This window comes from Lepisma saccharinum, chromosome 4, assembly GCF_977018435.1.
Source record: "Lepisma saccharinum chromosome 4, izLepSacc3.1, whole genome shotgun sequence".
Taxonomy (NCBI): Eukaryota; Metazoa; Arthropoda; class Insecta; order Zygentoma; family Lepismatidae; genus Lepisma; species Lepisma saccharinum.
In genome coordinates this window covers 108,805,663-108,827,859 of record NC_139232.1, presented here as the reverse complement: position 1 = coordinate 108,827,859, position 22,197 = coordinate 108,805,663, and the positions used below count along the sequence as shown (strand labels likewise).

Genomic DNA, 22,197 nt, shown 5'->3' with positions numbered 1-22,197 from the left:
GGTCCAGACGGCAATAAAAAGACAATAAATTATTCTTGTGGTCAAGAATTCTTACTATCATAATTACTGATTGGTTGATTTAGTTTATTTTACTTTACTTTTTTCTGTCCCTTTGGCTAATAGCGAAGATGAGGAGGAATGATGGTAAGATAAGATGGATGAAGGGACAGTCACAAACATATAGGGACAACCGACACAAGCCCCACATAAGATTATACTGGCTGTGGGTCCAGACACCAAAGCATCGCTTGTCTCCCAAACACAGTTCAGGATGCATTAATATGATTTTTGATTGATTTAGTGTTTTAAGTCTACTTTGTGCACAGTAAGGCTAATCGGGACTGGACGTACAGTTTGAAGTGGGATCCAAACCACTTTGTGCCTACACCGGGTACCAAATCCGGGACCCCTTGCATTAATACGAGAAAGCAGATCTGATTCTCTTCTTAAATTCAGCTTCAGTTTTCATCTTAAATATTTATTTTTTTAATTACTAATTTCCAACTTTACCTAAGTAGGGGTCGAATAAATAAACGTTAAGAAAAATGGGAAAAAGGTCTAGAAAAGTCCAGAATAAGTCAAGAATTCTTTTGGTAGACACCCTGTTATTGAACTAGAAACTACCCAAGATGAAATTTGGCATTCAAATTACGGCAATTGCTTAATATGTGTTTGCCATTACAGGTCATAATTAAAATGTTGAGAGAGTACTTTCATTACCATCAGCACAACAGACTCACGAGAGAAATGATTTTTTCATAAATTCTGTAAAATGTTTCACTCTAACATAAATATCATTTGACTAAACCTGAAATTTTGATAAAAATTGTCTCCTCTGAGAAGTACAGTACCACTTAAATCATGTAGTAAGAGCTGCTTTGATTAGTACGATCGGAAGTTTTGAAATTTTATATTTAAAAATTCATTGAGAATTCACTTTTTTAAAACTGAAAAGTGTCATTTTTCAACTACTTTCTAACGTGTTCTATAGAAATAAGTATTATTTATTGAGAATGTGTTTTGTCCTACATTTTGACTTAATGTCCTACATTTTGGGACAGCATGTCCTACCAGGCACGTATCCAGAGGGGGGCTCAGGGGGCTCGAGCCCCCCTCCAAAATTTTTCGATTTACACTAGATAAAATGAGGTTTTTGGCTTGTGTGTGTGAAATAAAATATTGTGATTATAAATTAAAGAGAGATATAATTATCGAGCGGAGAATGTTCTAGAACCCTGAGGGATAACCCTGTTATTGATGATATTGTATGTAAACTTTTCTTGCTCTTTCGGTGTTGTCACAACGAAATTGAACATTATTTAAAGATTTGTCAGCATTTGGAAGTTGCACAACGAAGCACAGTTGGTTGGCAGCGCCATGAGTCGGGTGATTCGTTGGATTACTAATTCTCTGAAAAGTGAATAGGAGGTGGAGTCGAACTACAAAACATTTTATGTGAGGAACATTCCAGAATATAATATGTATATAAATACGCGGATTCAATTTCACGGTTGGTCTGTACAACAGAATAATTCAATAAGACTTCAGGAGTAAGTGTGACAGTTGGTTAGTGATCAGTCAGTGTCCATTGAAAGTTTTATAAGATGTAGAGATTAGGGGGGGGGGGAGAACTAGTGACACATTTTGCTGGAAAGTGTTGAAGTCTACTACTATTACAAGTTCGAGTCCAAAGCTGAACACATTGCCGGCAATGTAGTGGTAGTTTCGGGTCATGAGCCGAAGAGATCGAAGGTCTCTAAAGTAAATATTTCAGCAGTAATGGGTATTGGAGCATCATTTTTTTAAAAAAAAGAAAAAAAAAGAAATAAGCTGCACAGATCGACTGAAAATCTAAGTTTTGAGTGACGATTTATTAGTGACCGGACCAAGTTTCCAGTATGCAGTCCGAGAGTTTTGTGGGTTAAAAAAAGGACCTTTAAGTCAACTGTTTTGGAAAAACACTCAAACACTATCTACCACAAAGCGGCAGCCATGAAGGCCGAAAATTTTATGAATGTCGAGAAGAGAAATCAGAAGATGTTGCATATGTGGAAATTTTAGCGGAAAAAGCAAGCTCGACCATGGCTCAAAAGCCAGGGTCTCTGGCATATACCGTGCCATTCTTTGTTCTACCAAGTGAGCTACCGAGTCACCCTTGACTTCGCTTGATTTTTTGCTGTCGCTGTAGAGCAATGGCACAGTATGCCTGGTGGAGCCTGCATTTTCCGCTAAAATTTCTGCATGGCACATCTCTTCTGTATGCCCAACCGTAAGATGTTGCCTGTTTAATTAATAAGCACAGAAAAAGGAGATAGAATAAAACTAAGGGACATTCCCACCGGCTGACAAGATATTTTTCTTCTGTGGTCAACACGAGCTGCTTTTTCAAGGTGACAATGAGATTGACCCATCAGGTTTCACACCGAAGCGCTACAAGATATACGTGTCGCTTGAGGATTTCACAAATCGAACACAGGCTTGTGCAGCCTGTCGTGCCGCTACGGTGTGAAAAGTTTCTGTTGATTGGGTCATTCATTGCAAACGACGTGTGTGTGCCTTCGGTCTGAATTCTTTCTAAATCTTGAAGATCTAAGTCAGAAGGATGGAAAATTAGGATTTTTGTTAAGGTTACGTTTCGAAGGCAGGCGACAACACCATAAAGGATCATATCCAAACATGGGAGAACACATTCGAATGGGCCGGACCCTGTGGCTGAGTGGTTAGCACATCACGCTGCGATGCCAAGGGTCCCGGGTTCGAATCCCGCTCGGGCATGGTTGTTTGTGAATGTCCATTAATCAATTTCATCATTTCATCACTCATCCCCATCTTCGCAAATTAGCCAAGAGGCACAATACGCGAAGTAAATAAAATAAATCAAATCGAAACATTCGAATTGATTGTCCATTGCATAACAGCTTCATGACACATACACATTCCGAGATCGTTTTGGCACAAACACAATGTTCGTACATTGCAACAGAGGAGCCGAGTGCTAAAAAATGTCCCGATATCACGTTCTGAAAGAAAGAAAAAAAAAAAACAGCAGCTTAAACAGTGGCAGATTTAGGAGACAGTTGCTCTCCATGTTTGGCCCCGCACTATGGCTTTTTAATGCTAACCTTTGTCTACCAAGAGGAAGTAAACTTTTCTTGCCCCCTCCACACCCCCCCCCCCACCATTTTGGAACTGAATCGCCACCATCGACCTTCAACCTTGCGAGGTTCTACAGCCCCTGGCCATATTATTAGACGCACTGCAATTTTTTTTAAAATTAAGAGTTTTGAAGGGGAAACTTGTACAAAATTGACCATTTGTTATCTGAAAAGTTTCCTGTACGTTATTTGAACCCTGGCAGATACGAGTAATACATACAAATGCACTTTTTTGCACAACATTGATAACAATAATAATAATACAAAGTAATGTAATTCGACACAGTGGACACTTTTAACAGTTCTCTTACTTTTCACATTAAAAATGTTGCAATAGGGTTCTTTGTGGCTGAACTTTGATTAATGTAATGATCAATATGAAAAGAGGAGATACTGTTGTTGTTGTTACAAACAATACAATACCGTCAACACCAACCGTCATTATTGTTGATCGAACATGCCGCAGTTCAATTCAAGCTAAGTTAAGAGTAAGACGTCTTGCGAATAGTGAATCGTATTTGTGCTAAATTTTGCAGCGATATTGTGTTTGTACGCTGTCAGTATATTTTTTAAATTTAATTATTAACATTAGGGAGTCATGGTAAAAAAGTGACTTGATACCAAGAGAGATTGCTGAAATTAAGAGTAATGGAATGTTCTCTAATCGAGAGATTTGTTGAAGATCTGATGTTTCTGAAGCATCTGTGAGGCGAATAGAGAAGAAAATTTAATATGGTGGAGAGTGTGAGCCACAAAGGAAAGACAGATGTGGGCGTAATACAATTTTTACTCCAAGATCCTTAAGGTGTTTGAAGAACATTTGCCTCTCGAATAGATTTGCGAGTACAAAGGAACTTAAATATAAACTTGAAAAGAGTGGTGTTCGTGCATCTGAAAGAACAGTAAGGCGTAGGCTCTCTGATATGAACCTGAAGGCACTCAGACCTGCTAAGAATCCAAAATTAACCCATGCTATGATTCGTAAACGTTTTCATTGGGCAAAAGCTCACAAAGAAAAAGATTTGAACTTTTGTAGATCTATTTGCTTTAGTGACGAGTACACGTTTGAAATCTTGGGGAATAAATCTCTGTTTGTGAAAAATGCAATCCTGGTTGTGTTGTGCATACTGTCAAACATCCAGTACAAGTTACGATTTGGTCAGTCATTAGTGGCAAAGGTACAGGAGGCATGTATTTGGTTCAAGGAACAATGAGGCAAGAACAGTACAGGGAAGTGCTTAGAAGAAAGTTGCTACCTCAAGTAAGAGAGTGGTTACCAAATGGAGAACCACTTGTATTCATGCAGCATGGAGCCTCATGCCATACCGCAAATTCAATAAAACAGTTTCTACAGAGTGAAAATGTTCCTCTCTAGCCCTGGCCAGGAAACTTTCCAGATATGAACCCAATTGAAAATGTTTGGTACCTAGTGAAAAAAGAAGTGGCAAAGCAAAAAAATTATGACAAGAATTGGCCTAATTGAAAAAATAATTCAAGTGTGGAATCACCATCCTCATATGAAGGAGACAGTACAAGCATGCATTGATAGTATGCCAAGACGAATCCAAGTACTGATAAAAGGCCAAAGGTAGCTGAACCAAATGTTAAAATTGACTTCCAGTCATATGTATTGTATCGTATAGCTAATATTCAAGAAACACAGTAAGAAATTATATTTGTAATTATTAATGTGTCAAGTAATTGTTGTTTTTTGTTAAGGTTCACGTGTAATCAATGTAATATTTCATGTAATAAAATAAAGAATAAAAAAATGGAGAATAACAAAAAATTTAGACGAGATAATAACATATCCTTAAAATTTTGCATAAAATTTGGAGGTGTGTCTAATAATTTGGCCAGGGGCTGTATCTATACCCTGTAAAAAAAAATGATGTTTACACCCCCCCCCCCCCCGAAAAGAATTTCTGGATACGTGCCTGTGTCCTACATTTCCCTTACAGCGATCTGGGAACCTTAATTATTCCAAAAATCAATGTTCAGGCACTTCCTTCTCCAGATAAGTCGTCAATTTTTTGTATTGTGCAAAGGTTTCACCAAACTGGGTCAGTACATGACAGGCAACGTTCAGGATGCCCTTCTGTGTTAGGAGCTGATGTTCTGCAGCGTGTTGAACAAAGAATGGTGACGTCGCCACAAAAGCCTGTTCGGAAGCTCGCCTCAGAATTGGACTTACGCAAGTCAACTGCTCATAAGGCTATATGGAAATTGAAATTTTACCCATGTAGAGTTCGTGTTGTTCATGAATTGAAAGTGATGGATGTCCCAGCACGGTTGCATTACTGTCATTCCTTCGACAAAATGGTGTCAATGTACTGAATAAAGTTTTTTTTTAGCGACGAAGCCTGGTTTTAATTGGATGGGTATGTCAACAGCCAAAATTCCAGGCATTGGGCGACAGAAAACCCACATCAGTTGCATGGACTACCCTTGCACTCTCCGAAAATCAGTTTATGGTGTGGAATATTGTATTGTGGGACCGTTATTCTTTGAGACAACAGTGGATACCGCTGTGTACGGGGATCTCACAATGCAATTCATTGCTCTCCTGGAAGAAGACGAACGTGATGCTTGGCTACAACAAGATGGAGCAACTTGCCATACATCTAATGAATCTCTTCGTATGCTGAGAGAATTTTTTGGTGATCGTCTAATATCCAAGGATTTATGGCCCAGTCGCTCGCCCGATTTAACATCTGCAGATTTCTTTCTGTGGGGTTACTTAAAGGGGAAAGTATACCAAACGAGACCCAGAACATTGGAGGAGCTGAAACGAAACATTACACAGGAAATTGATAATATCGGTGCTGCAACCCTCAGGAAGGTATCTGAGAACATGATCAAGCGAGAAAATGGTGGACACTTCGAACATTTGCTTTAATTTGTAGGGATACCCACATTTCAGGGTTGCAAAGTATATGTAATTTATTGCATATGTTCGAGAATAAAAAAACTTTCTCCTTTGTCATTAAAAGTGCCTTAGTGTGTTAGTGACACGTGACAGCAACAGTGTTGCCAGTGTCCCTTGCAATATTGTGAAAACATCGATTTTTGGAACAGCCCATTTATTCCCTTGTGCAACGTTTTTGAAACTTCGTCAAAGTTATTTTTCTGTCAAATTCAATAGACGGCCATACAAATTGTTCATTGGTATTGTGAAATGTTGCAATAATTTACCTCAGTGAGTTCTGTGCATCAATACACACGATTTGCATAAAAAAAAATTCCGCCTTTGGCAACACTTTGCTTATTTGTTATTAAGACATGCATGTTCTTACATATGTTTTCGTCTCTAAATTTTCCCAATATACAGGGCATTCTCTTGGCAGAAAGAATTTCTTCTCATTCCGTTTCACTATTCCATTATACAGTCGTAAACACCAGGTTGCGTGACTTTTCGGACACTCTGTATAATGTGTAGGTCTATTCACAATAATATGCAAATTAATTAATATTGATATTATTACATGAATAGGTAAGAAGATAGTATAAGAATAGAGATATAACAGCACACACCCATTATTTACTTACGTGTAGTTAAGAGTGCTAAAATCTGAGTAAAAACAAATGTCTTGAAAAGGAAAATTAATGTCAAAAAAGGAATATCTTTTTGTGATGTTTTGTCCAGTTGATGAAAAGTACAGTTCCTAATTAATATTTTATGCATATTATTATAAGCAGAAGTGTGCATAAATCTTCTCTTGCACTGTCATTCGAAGCTCTATGATCCTAGTCTAATCCTTGTCTTAGAGTACGTTCAGCAGAAATAAATAACCTTCGATTATAGAAAAACTGCTGTAACAAATATATATTTATTATTTAATTTTAGAACTTGGTACGTCTTTCAGGAATGGGTCCAGACTGCCTGGACAACCTCCTCCTCCCCAATTATATCCTTGGTAACGTTATAAACAATTTTAAATTGATACAGTGACAGTAAAATATAATAGCTTAGATGTATTGAAATGTTGCTTTCTTGCTCAATTATACAATCCTAATCATGCACGTAAGGAACTTTGACAGTATGATTTGATGTACCAGTATTTATCAGATGATGATAATGATAAAATCAAATTACTCAGAAATTATTATGTATTTCTCTTTTGAGCCAAGACCGGGATAGTTCAGCTTGCGTAGCGTAGAGATTAATACAGCATGCTATGATGCCAGGGATCTCTGGTTCGAATCCCAGACTGGGCATGGGTATCCTTTGTGAGTGTTCCTTCATGAATTTCATCATATCATCATTCATCCTCATCATCGCAATAACCAAAAGTGGGAGAAAAGTGCTAAATAACAAAAATCATATCAAATCAAAGTTAAGCATCCTGAAGATATCTCTAAAACACTGGGACATCTAGGTGAAAGCCTTGACTGTCCCAGCAACACTGGGACACCTGGTGACCAAATATTTCTGAGTTTAATTTAAAATTCATTGCAATTAGCGAAACCTGGCAGAAAAACAACATAAAATAACTCAATTAAAACCAAATTAAATAAAGGGTATATCTTACCATAAAGGAGAAGAACATGCCGGCTGCCGACAGAAAATGCCACACATCATGCCCATCGTAGAAATTTAGTACTATACAAGTGTGACTGAAAGTTCTGGATTGAGCTGGGGTGTACTGAAAAGATTACATTTACTGATTAATCGAAGTTCTATTAATTTCGAAGGCCAGAGCAAAACATCCCCAACTGGCCACCAAAATGAGTAGAATATTGATAAAGCCAATACACAGATAAATAAGTACTTTGTGCCAGTATATCAACAACTTTGGTTAAGATGTAAAACACATTAATGAATTATTCTCCCATGTGCAAATCTAACAGTGACATAAACAATCTACACATACATACACAATAATACATGAGCACTACAAAAGACAGACACACAGAGATAAAAATAGAGAGATAAATGTATGCAGTACTTGAAGTGGAAAATGTTAGCTGAGGGGCATGGGTGCTCCCAGGAATTTTGGCAGGGAGAGGAAAACTCAGGGAAAAGCTGGTACGTTTCATTTATGGGAGACTAAACACCAGTGGCGTGCGGTGACATTTAAACTAGGGTACGCAACATGGGCCAACCGAAATGGATTATGGGGGCCAGAACCCCCCCCCCCTCCCTGGCCATCATGTTATTCAGAAAGTAACTTCTTTCTACAATTTTATAATGGGAAATTTCTCATCCTTGTATCAATATCCAAATGTAACGAGATAAAATATATGTATGTTATTTCATATTTGCAAATATATTCTGATAGTAGCTACGTAGAGTCCAACAATTCAACGATTATTTCCTTCATGCAGTGCGATGAACATTGAACGGGAAGAAAATGGGTCAATCATTTTCCGTCCTTTCAAATTTCATGTAATAAATTTGATAAATCTCAGTATCCTCTACTATTTCACAACATCTTTCGCAGAGGACACCAACGAATAAGGCCAACAATAAAGTTTCACTGTTTTTCTACTCAGTCAATCACTCTGTAGAGATATTTTTTCTTCTTCTCAAAAATCAAAATGCCTAATATATTGCTTACCATCCTTCACAACTCCTGCCTGAAACAATTTTTCCAAATCAGGAACAGACCTTCCATTTCGGATTGTTTACACTTTTTTCACAAATTCCGAAAATCCCTTCTCCAGAATGTCATCAATAACTCCCGGTCCCCCTATTTTATCACTTTACAGCACCGACAAACAATAGAGATCCTGTAAAGTAAATAATATGAACGAAACACTCGCTGCAAATTTCACACGACAGAAGAAAGCAAAAGTCAACCTCCCACGGTACGTTGTGTCCGGTCCGCTATGCCCAAAAACCACGCGTTCTTGTGGACGAATGAATCGGAGTTGCCAGTCGACAAAGTAGAAGGGAGATAACTAAGGACAAGTAGAAAATACATCAGCATACATCCCAGAACACTTCAAAAGCTAAACTACCGTACATCACTTTGCAATGTCTGGCGGGAGGGAGGGGGGCTCATTCGAATCCCATTGTAAGCATTGTGTTTTATTATGTTTTTCTTTTATCATTTATTCATATCGTTGGGTCAACAATCAACACCCAAGCTATGGAACTCAAAGGAAATGTTGATCCCGAAAGGAGATAAACAGATACTCTCATACTCTGAGAAGGTGCGAAACTTGCAAATTGTTCACATATTTTCCCCTCGACACAGTGACAGTCCATTCTGGTCCTCACATCCCTATACGAAAAAAAACAACAAAAAAACTTGCTAGTGTAACTCTAACCTCACATAAATATTTTATATGTGATAGTTTACGCGTATATTAAATATGATCTTCCACCACTACATATTCTTGCCCTCCCCTCTGATTCCTGTATCACTTTCTATAATGTATTTTTATTGCAACCCAACAGTGATCTATCTATGCGTGGCTGCTAATTGCTAGTAAGCTAAGCATTCCAGAAAAAAAAATATATGTTGACTCCTGTCAACACTGCATACGCTGTCAAAACCTTGGGTACCCTCGATGCTTAGAACCGGGAAAGAAGTGAGAGAGAGGGTAAGCGTGGGCAGACCCAAACACGTGGTCGGGGCTGATATGAGCCAATGGGGTTACCTTCCGAATTTCTAGGGTACCAAGCAGAAGAAACAGCGTCTTTCTGCGGAAATCGGCAGGAACACGGATCAGGTGCGTACCTTGCGTACCCCGAATGCACGTCGCTGCTAAACACAAAGCTAAATGTATGAACAAATATGAACCAGTACCACTTCTTTCACTTGTAGAAACAACAGAATACAGCTATTCCCGGAACAAACACTGGAGATGCCTCACCTCAGCTCTCTACCAAATAAGTCAATCACTCCAGAATGAAAGTTTGGAGCACTTTGCACATTAAAGTGGTATGAATCACGTTTCTGAATGTTGACAGTATAAGGAAATTGGTCCACTTAAAAAAGTAGAGTATAGCCTCAGCCTCCAGGTTATTGAGTATATAGGAATGCACAGTTGTCAAATTTGTTACCAACTTGCTGTACTCATCGAATGACAATAGTTTGAGGTATTTTGGGATGAAAATGAACAGTTCCCGACAATGCTAGTTCTCGGGTGAAAATCGTAGATCCATGGCAGCAGGCCCATAGCCAGAATTCATCTCCAGGGGGGCTCACGGCTTTGTAAATCAAGTCCATTTTTCAAAAGTTTAACAGTGTTAAATGAAGGTAAATTATTTGTAGGGGGAGGGGGGTCATTAAGTTACATAAAGTTTAGAAACATCACATTTTTTTCTGTAACTATTGCTTGAAGTGTTAATTGGCTGTTACTAAAACCATCCCTTACTACATACTCCATACTACATTTGATGATACAGATATTTATATCACCTAAGAAAAGATTGACAATATTCAATAATAGTGCCTAGCGTACATTCCACTCCCCTCCCGAAACTAAAACTCCCCTTCGTTCCCAAAACTTGGGAGCTGTTTACCTTTGACGCAGACGCGGAGGGAGGGAATTTGTATAATGTCATCAAAGTCACAGATTTCTGTATAAATGGGAGGGAGGTAGTAACAGGGGCAATGAAGGTACAGATAAAGAAGCTCCCCTGTGAAGGAACTTTCAAAAGTCTAGAGAAGAGAATCTCCTAAATTCTTGCCGCTACTTACACACACTTCTTCTTATAAATAAGATGAACGAATGTAATAGCTGCTGTTCATGCTCCCTGAACTTATCCTTCACCAAAGTTGTGAGCATAATAATATCTGCTGTCTACATTTTGACTCTTCACTGCAATCAAATTACACAAAATAGTTTTACCTAATGTCCAGGGGCTGACCTCAGTGCTGGGAGGGGGGCTGACGGTAGTTCCAAGGCAAGCTCAGCCCTCCCTGGCCCCTGTCTGGCTACGGACCTGCATGGCAGCAATAAGTGAAGTGAGGTATGAGATGACACAAATATTTGCCAACCAAAGTGCTCTTCAACACTTTCTGATGGGTAATTTCCACGATACTATTGCACAGTGATCCATAATGCTAAAAAAATTGGCAAAAATCAGGAGCTCGCTATTTGACCCCTAAATCGATAAAAATGTGTAACATTAGCATGTTAAAGGCAAAATTGACATTTTGGGTCCACAGAATTTACATGAGATTGATTATTTTGATTTTTATACAAAAAGTATAATTTTGACCTATTTCAATACAGACATAGGACCACAGTAAAACTAAACAATACACACAATGCACTTGGAAGACTGAAATACATAACTATAGTAAATAATAATAAAAATAATGATAATAAGGATAATATTGATAATAATAATAATAATTGTGAAAAGTATTGTTATAATAAATTTATGCACAATAAATGTTTAAAGCCAGGAAAACAGACTTTCTATCAAATCCCTTTCAAGATAAATTAATGTCTTTTAAGGCATTAAATAATATTTATTCATTAGTTCTGATATCTTTCCTTATCCTTTAATTGTACTTTGGTGGTGAATGCGAGTTTCTTAGACATATTTTCCCGGCAAAGTTCTTCAGTTCATCGCTTTTTATTTCTGTTGCTACTTTCTTCAAAACTGATAATCTGCTTTTCAAAGTGCATACAGTAGAAGAAAAAGTAACTACAAACACCACGTTTTTGACAGTTAGTTGAAATTATTTTTAAGAAATTTATCTTCTATTCTTCAACAGTTTTCATATTCTTAAAATACTATGCTGCAGAACCACGACACATCAATACTAATGTTTTTTAACACAATATGCAGTGGTATTGTCAATATACTGGTCCTTCTATAACCCGGCACTTAGCCAATCCGGCTCCTCCAGTTGACTCGGTCGTGCCAGAGTGAACCATATGATATTATTAATAGTCATAAGAATATATTTATCTCAATACAAATTGAGAATGAGCAACATGAGACTATATTGTGGTATACACGTGATACCTCACAGGGCATGGGAAAACATTAAGATTTGCAGTAAATAGACAGAAAAACACAGAACTTACGTTTTAACATATGAATTCAGAATCTATTTATCTTGATTATGCAATTAAAAAAGAACCAAAGTTGAACACCATAACAAAACTCACAAAAAGAAATCACAGTAACAGCACAATCTTTCTCTCATGCACTTCCATTAATCTCGTAACTTCCTCGCACAAGATTCATATCTATCAGGCGGAATGGTGTACTTCACCAGTCTGTTCATACATCCGGGAAGGACATGTCAATCGCCCCCTCCATTGAGAAACAAAATCGACGACGACTCGTGGAAGCACTCACAGTCTAGGAGATTTTGGATTCAACCTTCTAAAAGTATTTTCCTCATATCTGGAGAACAATTAAAAATCTTCAGATTGTCGAAATTCGCCTTGCACACTTCCTTACGAGTTCTTGTGTCCAATAACACTGCCGTGTTGAATTTCACTTGGGTAGCTATGAAAGGTCTTGTCCACAAATAAAAGAACTTGGAAATGGTTCGGTTAACAGCTGAATTTGGACGATGACTTCTTAGCAGCACCAGGTCATCCTCCTTCAACTGCAAAGCATGGCACTTCTGCTTCAGTTTCCGCCTCTGCACAGCATATCGTTCTCGTAACCGCACTTGAACAACCTTACTCTGCCAGTCTCTCTCACCTTCTTCGGATTCGGGCTGGAAATTTAGTACAATCTTGGATAGAACTGCACGTACAAAACAATTTGTAATTGTTATCAACCAATGGGGCAATGTTGAAGAGCCTTTTGAACAATATCAGGTAGACACACTGGCAATACACGTGAAGAAAACGTAAGAATTTCTGCAACTCAACTAGATAAAGTCCTTGACTCACTGGAACGTCACTTGACAGATGAATGTCATAAACTAAGCCATTTTCCGTGCCAGGCCTCTCTGAAAACACCTTACTATGTGCAATAAATATCTCGAACAATTCGGCTCTTTGTTCCTTATCCAATAATTCACTGGAGTCAATCTTCTCCCTTATATCCTCTAGCGGTGTAGCCCATTTATCGTAGCTAGCTTCAATCCTCCGGATGCTCATTTGCTTATCAACGGAATCATCATCATCTAGCTTTTGCTCAATTGGCTCTCCATCCACCATTAGATACAACTTTTTATGCTTGAGATTGATCTCTGCTTCATATTTCTGCAGGAACGAATAACCCAATAATAAGTCTGAAGGAAAATCCTTCACAACAAGAATTTCTAAAGGTATGGTGCTCTCAGCAATTTCCACCACGTTTCTGCGCTTTCCCACAACTCGAGTTCGACTTTTTCCAGCGAAATCAATAAGTCGCACCTCTGGACTAGCTTGTAACATGGCCCCTGGCAAATTTTGCTTTATTTTCTTCCAAATCTTTAGACTCAGAACAGATATTTCAGCTGCAGTGTCCACTATACAAGTTATATCAACATTTGCTACACGTGCCTTGAACTCAGGCGCTCTTCCAAAGTTTTTAGACTGACTAGCCCGACACAATTTGTAAAGAAACTCGCTCTCTTCATGATTGATAACAAACACCCAGCTTCAGATCATTATTTACAGACTGGGAAATATTTTCTGCAGGCCCCAGTTCTATCCGAGACCGCCCGACATCAAAAGGGGACGTTTCTATGCCAGGCGTGGGGTAAAATCCCGCACCTGGTCGAGATTTGCTCCATTCTCCCAGCAAAATTTCCTGGTCAGCTCGACGCTCTGTTGCTGCTCGTTACTAGGGTACGACACTGCAGCATCTGTTTGTAAGCCACTGCCCGCCGCTTGCAATCGTGGAGAGCTACGACCTTCCCTCAAAGGTTCACTGTGCTCCGGGGAAGATAAACGGTTCTCAGTTCGTGGTCTCTCACAAGGTTCGTATCTGGCAGCAGTATACTCATGTCTCTGCCTATTTCGGCTTTGTTGACGATAACGATTGCTGTTTCAATATGGACCTGCAGAGCGATTTTCATGGTAATTATTCTGCCTCTGGACCATACGAACCCTCGGGTTTCTGTTTGCCGAGTTGCCTGGAATATCTCTGTTGTTCTGGTGAGTAGGATTCTCCTTCCTCCACGCAGTTCGCCAAGCATCCTGCTCTTCCGCTTGCTCGTATCTCTTAACAAAATCTGCAAGCAAATCAACAGTCACGGGAGCGTGGGCCATACACAATTGCTTCACTCTATAAGGCAATTGGCCGATTATGAGGTTTACCACCTCCTGCTCTGTGTAGTGGCTACTCAGGTTTCTGTAAGCAGAGTATACAGACCAAACATATTCTTCCAAACTATTGTCATTGATTTTGTTGTACCGTTTGGCCCTAACAGATGCCAACTCCCTTTCTTTTGCCTCTGAAGATGCAAAACGCCTCTTAAACGCCCTACGGAAATCTGAATATGTGTGGAAATCATTCTTATGAGATTAGAACCAATGATAAGCCATACCCGTTAGCAAACGAGGAATAATCTCCAGCCTGTATCTATGCGGGATCTGAAGGATCTCAAGGTTGGTATCTAATTCCTTCAGATAAATCACAGCCGAAGTGGCTATAATATTTCCGTCGAATTTCCGCATGGAATTCAGGTCAGCCATCCGGGGGGTCATCCCACCACGCGTAGCATTGGTTCGAGATTTTCTTTCTTTTCTCTTTTCCGATAAAGTCGACTCGCTGCCTGAAGAACTGGAAACGATCTCCCTGTGGCGTCTTTTTTTTACATGTGTACAGTTTCGTTGCCCCGAAGATTCCTCAGAACGACTAGGAGACAGTAACCTTCGAAAAGGCGCGCCCAGCTGGTCCACCCGCGGTAACTCTGGTTCACCGGAGAGTGGCAACTTGCTTAAAGTGGTTGAAATTTGAGCCACTTCGTCACAAAGATTACGCATGTCTGAAGAAAGCTTCCCTTGTTTGGATTCCATATCATTTTTCCACTCTTCAGCATTCTCTCTAGGACCCTCCGTGCTGCTTTTAAGGTTTTCTGCCACCGTCTCTACACTCGCAAATTCAAGTTTTCTCTCAGCTGATATGCCATACTGGTCACCTGGTTGTCCAACTCTCTGGACATTTCTTCCCTGAAACCGCTCTGCGTTTCAGTGATTTCCTTTCGGAAGTCTTCCTTGGTCTGTTCAGCTTCTTCCCTCAACAGAACAACTGTTTCATGGAGTTTAGATTCCAGCTGCTGAGAATTTGACTGACATGCTTGACGTAAGCTCACCATCTCAATTTCAAGGCTTTCGTTCAATTTCTGCTGTCCCTCAGACATTTGCAGAGTCAGTTGTTCGATCCTCCGTCCCATCTCTGAATTGGACGCAGCAAGTTGTGAACAACTCTGGGACAGTTTCTCCTCCATCCTTGCTTCTAGCCGGCACTCAAGAGTTCTACTACTTTCTTCTAGTCTTAGTTGTAAACTGTGCTCCAAGATATTCATATTTTCCTGAAGTTTATCCTCTAACCTCCTACAGTTCTCATGTAACTTAGCCTCCAAGCTATCAGAATGTTCCCGCATTCTAGATTCTAGGTTATTAGTATTTTCCGTAATCCTTTCCTGGATTCTAAGTTCTAGATTACTAGAATTTTCCTGGATTTTAAGTTCTAGATTACTAGAATTTTCAGCCATTTTAGCTTCCAGACTGCTAGCATTTTCTGTCATTTTTTTCTGGATTCTAGTTTCCAGGTTGCTGGAATTTGCCTTCAGCATTCGCTGCAATGACGCGAGCAAATCAGCAGTAACAGGAACAACAGGAACTAAAAGTTTTTCTTTGCATGCGAGACATGTTAATTCACCAGGAGAATTACTTTCCTTTGGTGACTTTAGCTTTTCACAATTCAAATGAAAAGTATTTTGACACTCAGTGTAAACAAACGTATCATCAAGCCTTGATGTAGTCTCAGAGCAAAACACATGAACTGTGCTTTCATCAACAAATGAAGCTTTGCTTCCACTTAATATTTTCTTTTCCATTGTTGCGCATCAAAAGTTCTGAGTCAACTGCAAATCTAAAACACGTTACCAAAGATTAACGTAGCTAAAGCACAATTTGCTCGTGGCCCCACGTTCTGTGCGCCAAATTATTGACTCGGTCGTGCCAGAGTGAACCATATGATATTATTAATAGTCATAAGAATATATTTATCTCAATACAAATTGAGAATGAGCAACATGAGACTATATTGTGGTATACGCGTGATAGCTCACAGGGCACGGGAAAACATTAAGATTTGCAGTAAATAGTCAGAAAAACACAGAACTTACGTTTTAACATATGAATTCAGAATCTATTTATCTTGATTATGCAATTTAAAAAGAACCAAAGTTGAACATCATAACAAAACTCACAAAAAGAAATCACAGTAACAGCACAATCTTTCTCTCATGCACTTCCATTAATCTCGTAACTTCCTCGCACAAGATTCATATCTATCAGGCGGAATGGTGTACTTCACCAGTCTGTTCATACGTCCGGGAAAGACATGTCAGAGTAATCCGGCGTTGAGCGATTGGGGAGCGTAAAAGGGAAAACAAGTTAATGCATGTCGGTGTCAGAGACCTTGGCATGAGGTAAACACTAGGCTCAGTATAGTGATCTGTACACGTCATTGTTGCACTAATTGTTACACTAATTTCCATTTTAATACATGTACATACGTACATATTTTATAATATTTTGTGCAATAAACATAGGTTTTGCTATTAAAATGCATTTTTTTTAATGAACCTCCACTAATCTGGTGTTTTCATTAATCCGGCAGTCCTCTGGTCTGATATCTGCCGGACTACTGAGGGATTACTGTATTTATAGAATCTAACACGAATGAAACAAATTCTTAATTTGATCATTTCTATCTTCATCAAATTTTTCATGAAGAATGTTTTGCGCATTTCTATGATGCACCACCACCAGTGGCGAAGCATCCTATGAGGCCAGGAGGCCAGGCCTACCCACACCATTACTCTCTTAAAGGTGTCTTTACTTATTTCTTCAAAACATATGTAATGCAATGCAAGAGTTTGGAATTTTGATTTATGATAATTACAAAAAAATTCTAACCCTGTCCAGTATTAGAACTTTCCACGGAGTGAGGCACATTTGCTGGGGCCTCTTCTCTTCACATTCTGAAGTACGGTCGAATATGCGGGAAACCTAATCTTACGAGTACTGTACGTATGCTTATAACGTGCTCGTGAGGCTGACCTCACGGTGTAACCCACTAGCACGAACAGAATATCAGCAACACTGCATTTCCGCCAGGGTTGGAAATTTGTGGTGTACCAGCATTTTACGAGCCTGTGTTCGTGCAGAGAGATTTCTATTTCAATTGTACATTCTTCACATTTTGTACGAAACTTTAGTTTTCCTTCCTTTCATCGACTTCATTTTCTGGTCAGAGTGCTGATGGTCTTGTCGATTCACCCAACACCGTAGCGTAAACAGAAAGTCCAAAAAACTTATATTTGTAAAGTAAGTCTTCATACCAAATTATGTAAATGAAAATGCTAGTTATGCCCTATATTTACAAAGTAGTTTTACTTTCACTGGAAATGGAATTATTTAGTTTTATCGTGAATGGGGATTCCCTTGCTTCTTCCCTGCCTGTGAAAACTTGCCTCTGCTCACAACGCTACAAGGCAACGGGGCTCGGAGTGCGAAGTTCGTGATGGTAGAGCTTTGTTTGTGAGTCGTGTCGTGTGCAGCGATCAGATTATGCAAGAAGGTGCTGGACTGAAATGCAAGAACAATCGAGTTCTTAATTGAGTGAAGATGTAATTATTGGTAAGGTAAGACCAACTTTTGTTCTTTCATGTTTCCTTCTTATAACAATAACTTCTAAAATGTTTTCAACTCTATTTCCCTTTGCAAGTAGCAGTGGCAAGTGGCAGCAAAATATCAAAAATTTGAAAGTTGTTGAAACGTTATTTAATGCATTAACACTGTCGTCGAATAGATATTGCAAGCAGACATTTTTTTATGCAGCCGACACAAGTGAAGAGGTAGGCTGTTTCGTTTACCCTGAAGAGATAACAAGAGGAAAGGGGCTTTGAGAGTACAATGCAAGGGAAAACATTTTTGGGGTTTAGGACAAAGAGTGGTATGGGATTATTCCAGTTCAAGTTCGGTGGAACAGGCCAGTGTTGTCACATTGGATTGGCAGAAAAGAGCTAAATCACGCCTAAAAATTGGGATTCTATTCTCTCAAGCAACTACATTCATTATATATAACCTGTTTATATGTTACATAGTAACCTGTCACTTAGGGGTTGAGAAAATACAAACAAAAAACAATGAAATGAACAAAAATCTAGATCGATGACATCTGGTGGGTGGGAAGGGATAACGTCTAACAGACATAATTATCGTACTGATGGCCGGTAACAAGGCTTTTGAAAATGTACCCCACTGACAAGTAAAGAAGCGGCCTGGAGAGACATTGAACCAGTCTCCATGACATGACATACCCCTCCCCTTTATTTTTTACAGATTCAAGCAACTATTGGAAATTATCGCACTTTTGTGCCTACCCTGCTAGCAACTCTACGCTTCGCCACTGACCACCACTGTGAATGGGTAAAAATAGCACAAGCGATTTTGAAATATTTTTCATCTTTAGCAATGAGTGAACCCTTCCAACTGTCATGACCTTGAATCAGCTATGAGGTTTCATTAATTTCCCTCACAGGGCCGTAGAAACATAGCTTGTGTAAATTTAACCCACACATATGCTCCTGCATTTTTGCTTGATATTTAAACATGTTCAAAGTTAATACAATTACTTTAACCAATAAAGGTTTTGTTAATCAAATGCTTTAATGTTATAATTTGAACCTATGAAGTAATTTTGCTTCTGGGTAATATTTACACAGCGCGAGTCTTTGGGAGAAATTTTAGGGAGAGTGTTAATGAAAGTTTTGGGGGGTGTTAGGGGTTGTTGGGGGCATTTGATTAAATCACTGTTGCACTGCACTACTAATATGTGTAATAAGCATCTACTGATAGCGAAATCAGAGACTTCCCATTCTCCAGCATGCACACACGTGACCACGTTTGAATCAGGGTTGCCAGCTGGCCCCATTAACAGCAGAGCACACATACACAAATAAGCTAAATTGTCAAAAGTAGAAAAACCTTTCTCCCGTCCCCTTTTCACAATACTTTAAAGTATCCTTTGCTTTAGAAATCCTCGCGGGAAATAGTGGCAAACGCTATGATAACTCAAGATAACTTTGTATTATCAAGTCAAAAATAAAAATGCTATATTTTACTTTAAATCAATTTTTTAAAAAATTGGAATCATTTCAAACAATAATATACAGAAGAGACTTACGAGGGTGGTTCAGCATGCTCCGCCCCTGACATAGAAGGAACCCTCGTAGGAAAACCGAATCACTGTCACTTTTCAACATAGTCCCCTGCAACATTAACACACTTTTCCAATCAGCCTTCCAGTGCTTCAATCCCAGCAGAAAAAAAATCTTGTGGTTTGTCCGGCAACCAAGCATTCACAACATCCATAACCTCGGAATCACTGGCAAAATGTTTTCCACGAAGGTGTTTCTTCATGTTCGGGAACAGGTGGAAGTCACTGGGGGCCAGATCTGAAGAATAAGGGGCATGAAGGACAATTTCGAACCCTGCTGCATGAATTGCAGCCACCGCAACTTGGAAGATGTGGGCGGGAGCATTGTCACAATGGAACAACACACCACGGGACAAAATTCCGCGGCGTTTCTCCTTGATGGCAGTACGTAATTCTTCAATTAGGGTTGCAAAATAAACACCTGTGATTGTCTTTCCCTGTTGGAGATAATCTATCAAAAGGATTCCTTCTGCATCCCAGAACACCTTGCCCTTTGATGGTTGAACCTTGAATTTCTTTGGGGGTGGAGAATGGGGGTGTTTCCATTGCATGCTTTGGCGTTTACTTTCGGGATCGAAGTGGTGAACCCACGTTTCATCCATTGTAACAAATCTCTTCAGAAACTTTGGCTTGTCAGCCTTTATTGTCTGCAACAGGTTCTGACTTGTCGCACGACGTGTCCTCTTTTGGTTGACCGTCAGCATTCTCGGGACCCAATGTGCAGAGATTTTTTTCATTAACAAATGATGATGAATAATTGAATGCACACTGCCAGTTGAGATGCCACATGTGTCTGCTATATGGCGGACAGTCACTCGCCGGTCTGCCAAAATCATGTCATGCACTTTTGTAATCATTTCTGGTGTGGTCACCGTTGCAGATGGGCCACCACCATGCTCATCTTCACAGGTCTGCCGACCACATTTAAATTCACGGCACCATCTCTTCACTAGGTCATATGAAAGGCTAGAGTCTCCAAGAGTTCCCACCATATCTGCATGGATGTGTTTCCGTGTTAGATTTTTCATGAGGAAATATTTTATCACTGCTCGGACCTCAGATTTTTCCATTGTTTCACATGTGGCTACACTTCTTACTGATCATCAACGTGTAATAAAAAGAGAAATTGTTGTAAATTCTTGAAACTTTGTGGATATTAGTCTAAAGAATGAACAATGTTACATATAAAATTACAGGTCTCTACTATCACTGTAAATGGGTCAGGGGCGGAGCATGCTGAACCACCCTCGTATATCCAACGTGTTTACCTTAGATATGATTTACTAAAACATGTGTATTTTGTTGAAACATGAACCTTAAGCTGAGTTCATCAAACTATAATATACATCACTATGTATTACGTTAATGCTCATGTAAATTCTCTTTGTGAGTATACCCTACCTCTGAGAGATATATAGCCCTTCTCATTTTATGCCACTATGTATATCTGTATGGGCTTTCTTTTGTTACAAAATATTATCGAAAATGATCGCTGATTTTCTGTCTGGTTTCATATGGGTGTTTTAATATCAAAATGATTCATGCATATTTTCTTTATGATATGTACACATTGTGTATTAGTTTTTCTTGTATGTACGCATTGTTGCATTATAGAATTATTTTCCTGTAGTTTACGGTTATTACAAGCATAAGAAAACAGTTTTTCTTTGTGACGTTTCAGGAGAACACACGCTCCTTTCATCAGACATTTATTTTCATTTTGACTAAAGATACAGTTATAACAATGGTTAGTATTTTTTTTTATGCTTGTAATAACTGTAAACTACAGGAAAATAATCACATTGTGTATGTTGTAACTTATAAGTTTAGGTATTTAGTAATATAATATTGACCTATTTAATACATTGCACATTTTGTGCAACTTATGATTTGATGAATGGAAATAGATCACAGTGTCAAATTTTCTCATCCAGACTCTATACATTCATACACACTGCAAATATTATTTTCTACACTAAATGTATGCGCTACTAGTGTTTCATACTTACATTCCATGATGCTGACTTGTTTTGGTAGAAGTATAAGGCAACAGTCCACGAAGCTATGGCCAATAAAATGTAAATCAGCGGCTTAGTCAAAATTTTTTCACCGTGCAGTAACTAGAAAAAAAGGACTTCTGTAGAATCTAGCATATATACTTTCAAAATAATCATAAAAGCACATGCGAACACATATTATTATATGACCCGTGGTGGTCAAGTCTGTAGCTGTGTCTGACTGCCACACAGGAGACCCTTTTTCCAGTCTTGTTCCCACTAAAGTGTTCTGGGCCTCACCCAGCCTCAAATCAATGGGTACCTGGGAACAATCCTGGGGGGTAAATGTGGCCAGAGCATGGTGCAGATCACATCATCTCCAAAATGGCCAAGATCGAGAATGTGTGGGGCCTTACCCTCATATCCCCTAAATGTGCCTTCATGGCATGGTGCTATATGCACGGGAACTTTACATTTTACCATGCACACACATAAATTCATGAAGAAGAAATGATTTAGTGTATCAAGTAACTTGTAAAATTCAAAAGAGTCCATGTGCCTCCACTGGGTACCGATCCAAGACCACTTGCAATCAATCCCCCATGGAGGTCGGCCGACAACAAAGACGAGAGGAAAGTGCTAACCATTCGGATATGTGGATATCGCTAAAGCAAACTGCATTTTCCCTCAGTGGTAATTTTCACTTGCATTTTTGAAACACCATCTT

General features: G+C 39.0%; 1 protein-coding gene across 5 annotated transcripts in view; it reads right to left on the bottom strand.

Moving 5' to 3' along the window:
• The window catches only part of LOC145986740 (SID1 transmembrane family member 1-like), a 105,799-nt gene that overhangs the window by 5,436 nt on the left and 78,166 nt on the right, over positions 1-22,197 (bottom strand). For 4 of the 5 annotated variants that reach the window (XM_083121097.1, XM_083121099.1, XM_083121098.1 and 1 more), the window contains 2 exons: positions 21,483-21,593; positions 7,688-7,801 (listed from right to left, as the gene is read on the bottom strand). In XM_083121097.1, the coding sequence (XP_082977223.1) occupies positions 7,688-7,801; positions 21,483-21,593 (225 nt within the window). Of the gene's footprint in view, positions 1-7,687; positions 7,802-21,482; positions 21,594-22,197 lie in introns of those variants that run through there. The other variant, XR_014441607.1, reaches the window with a different exon arrangement.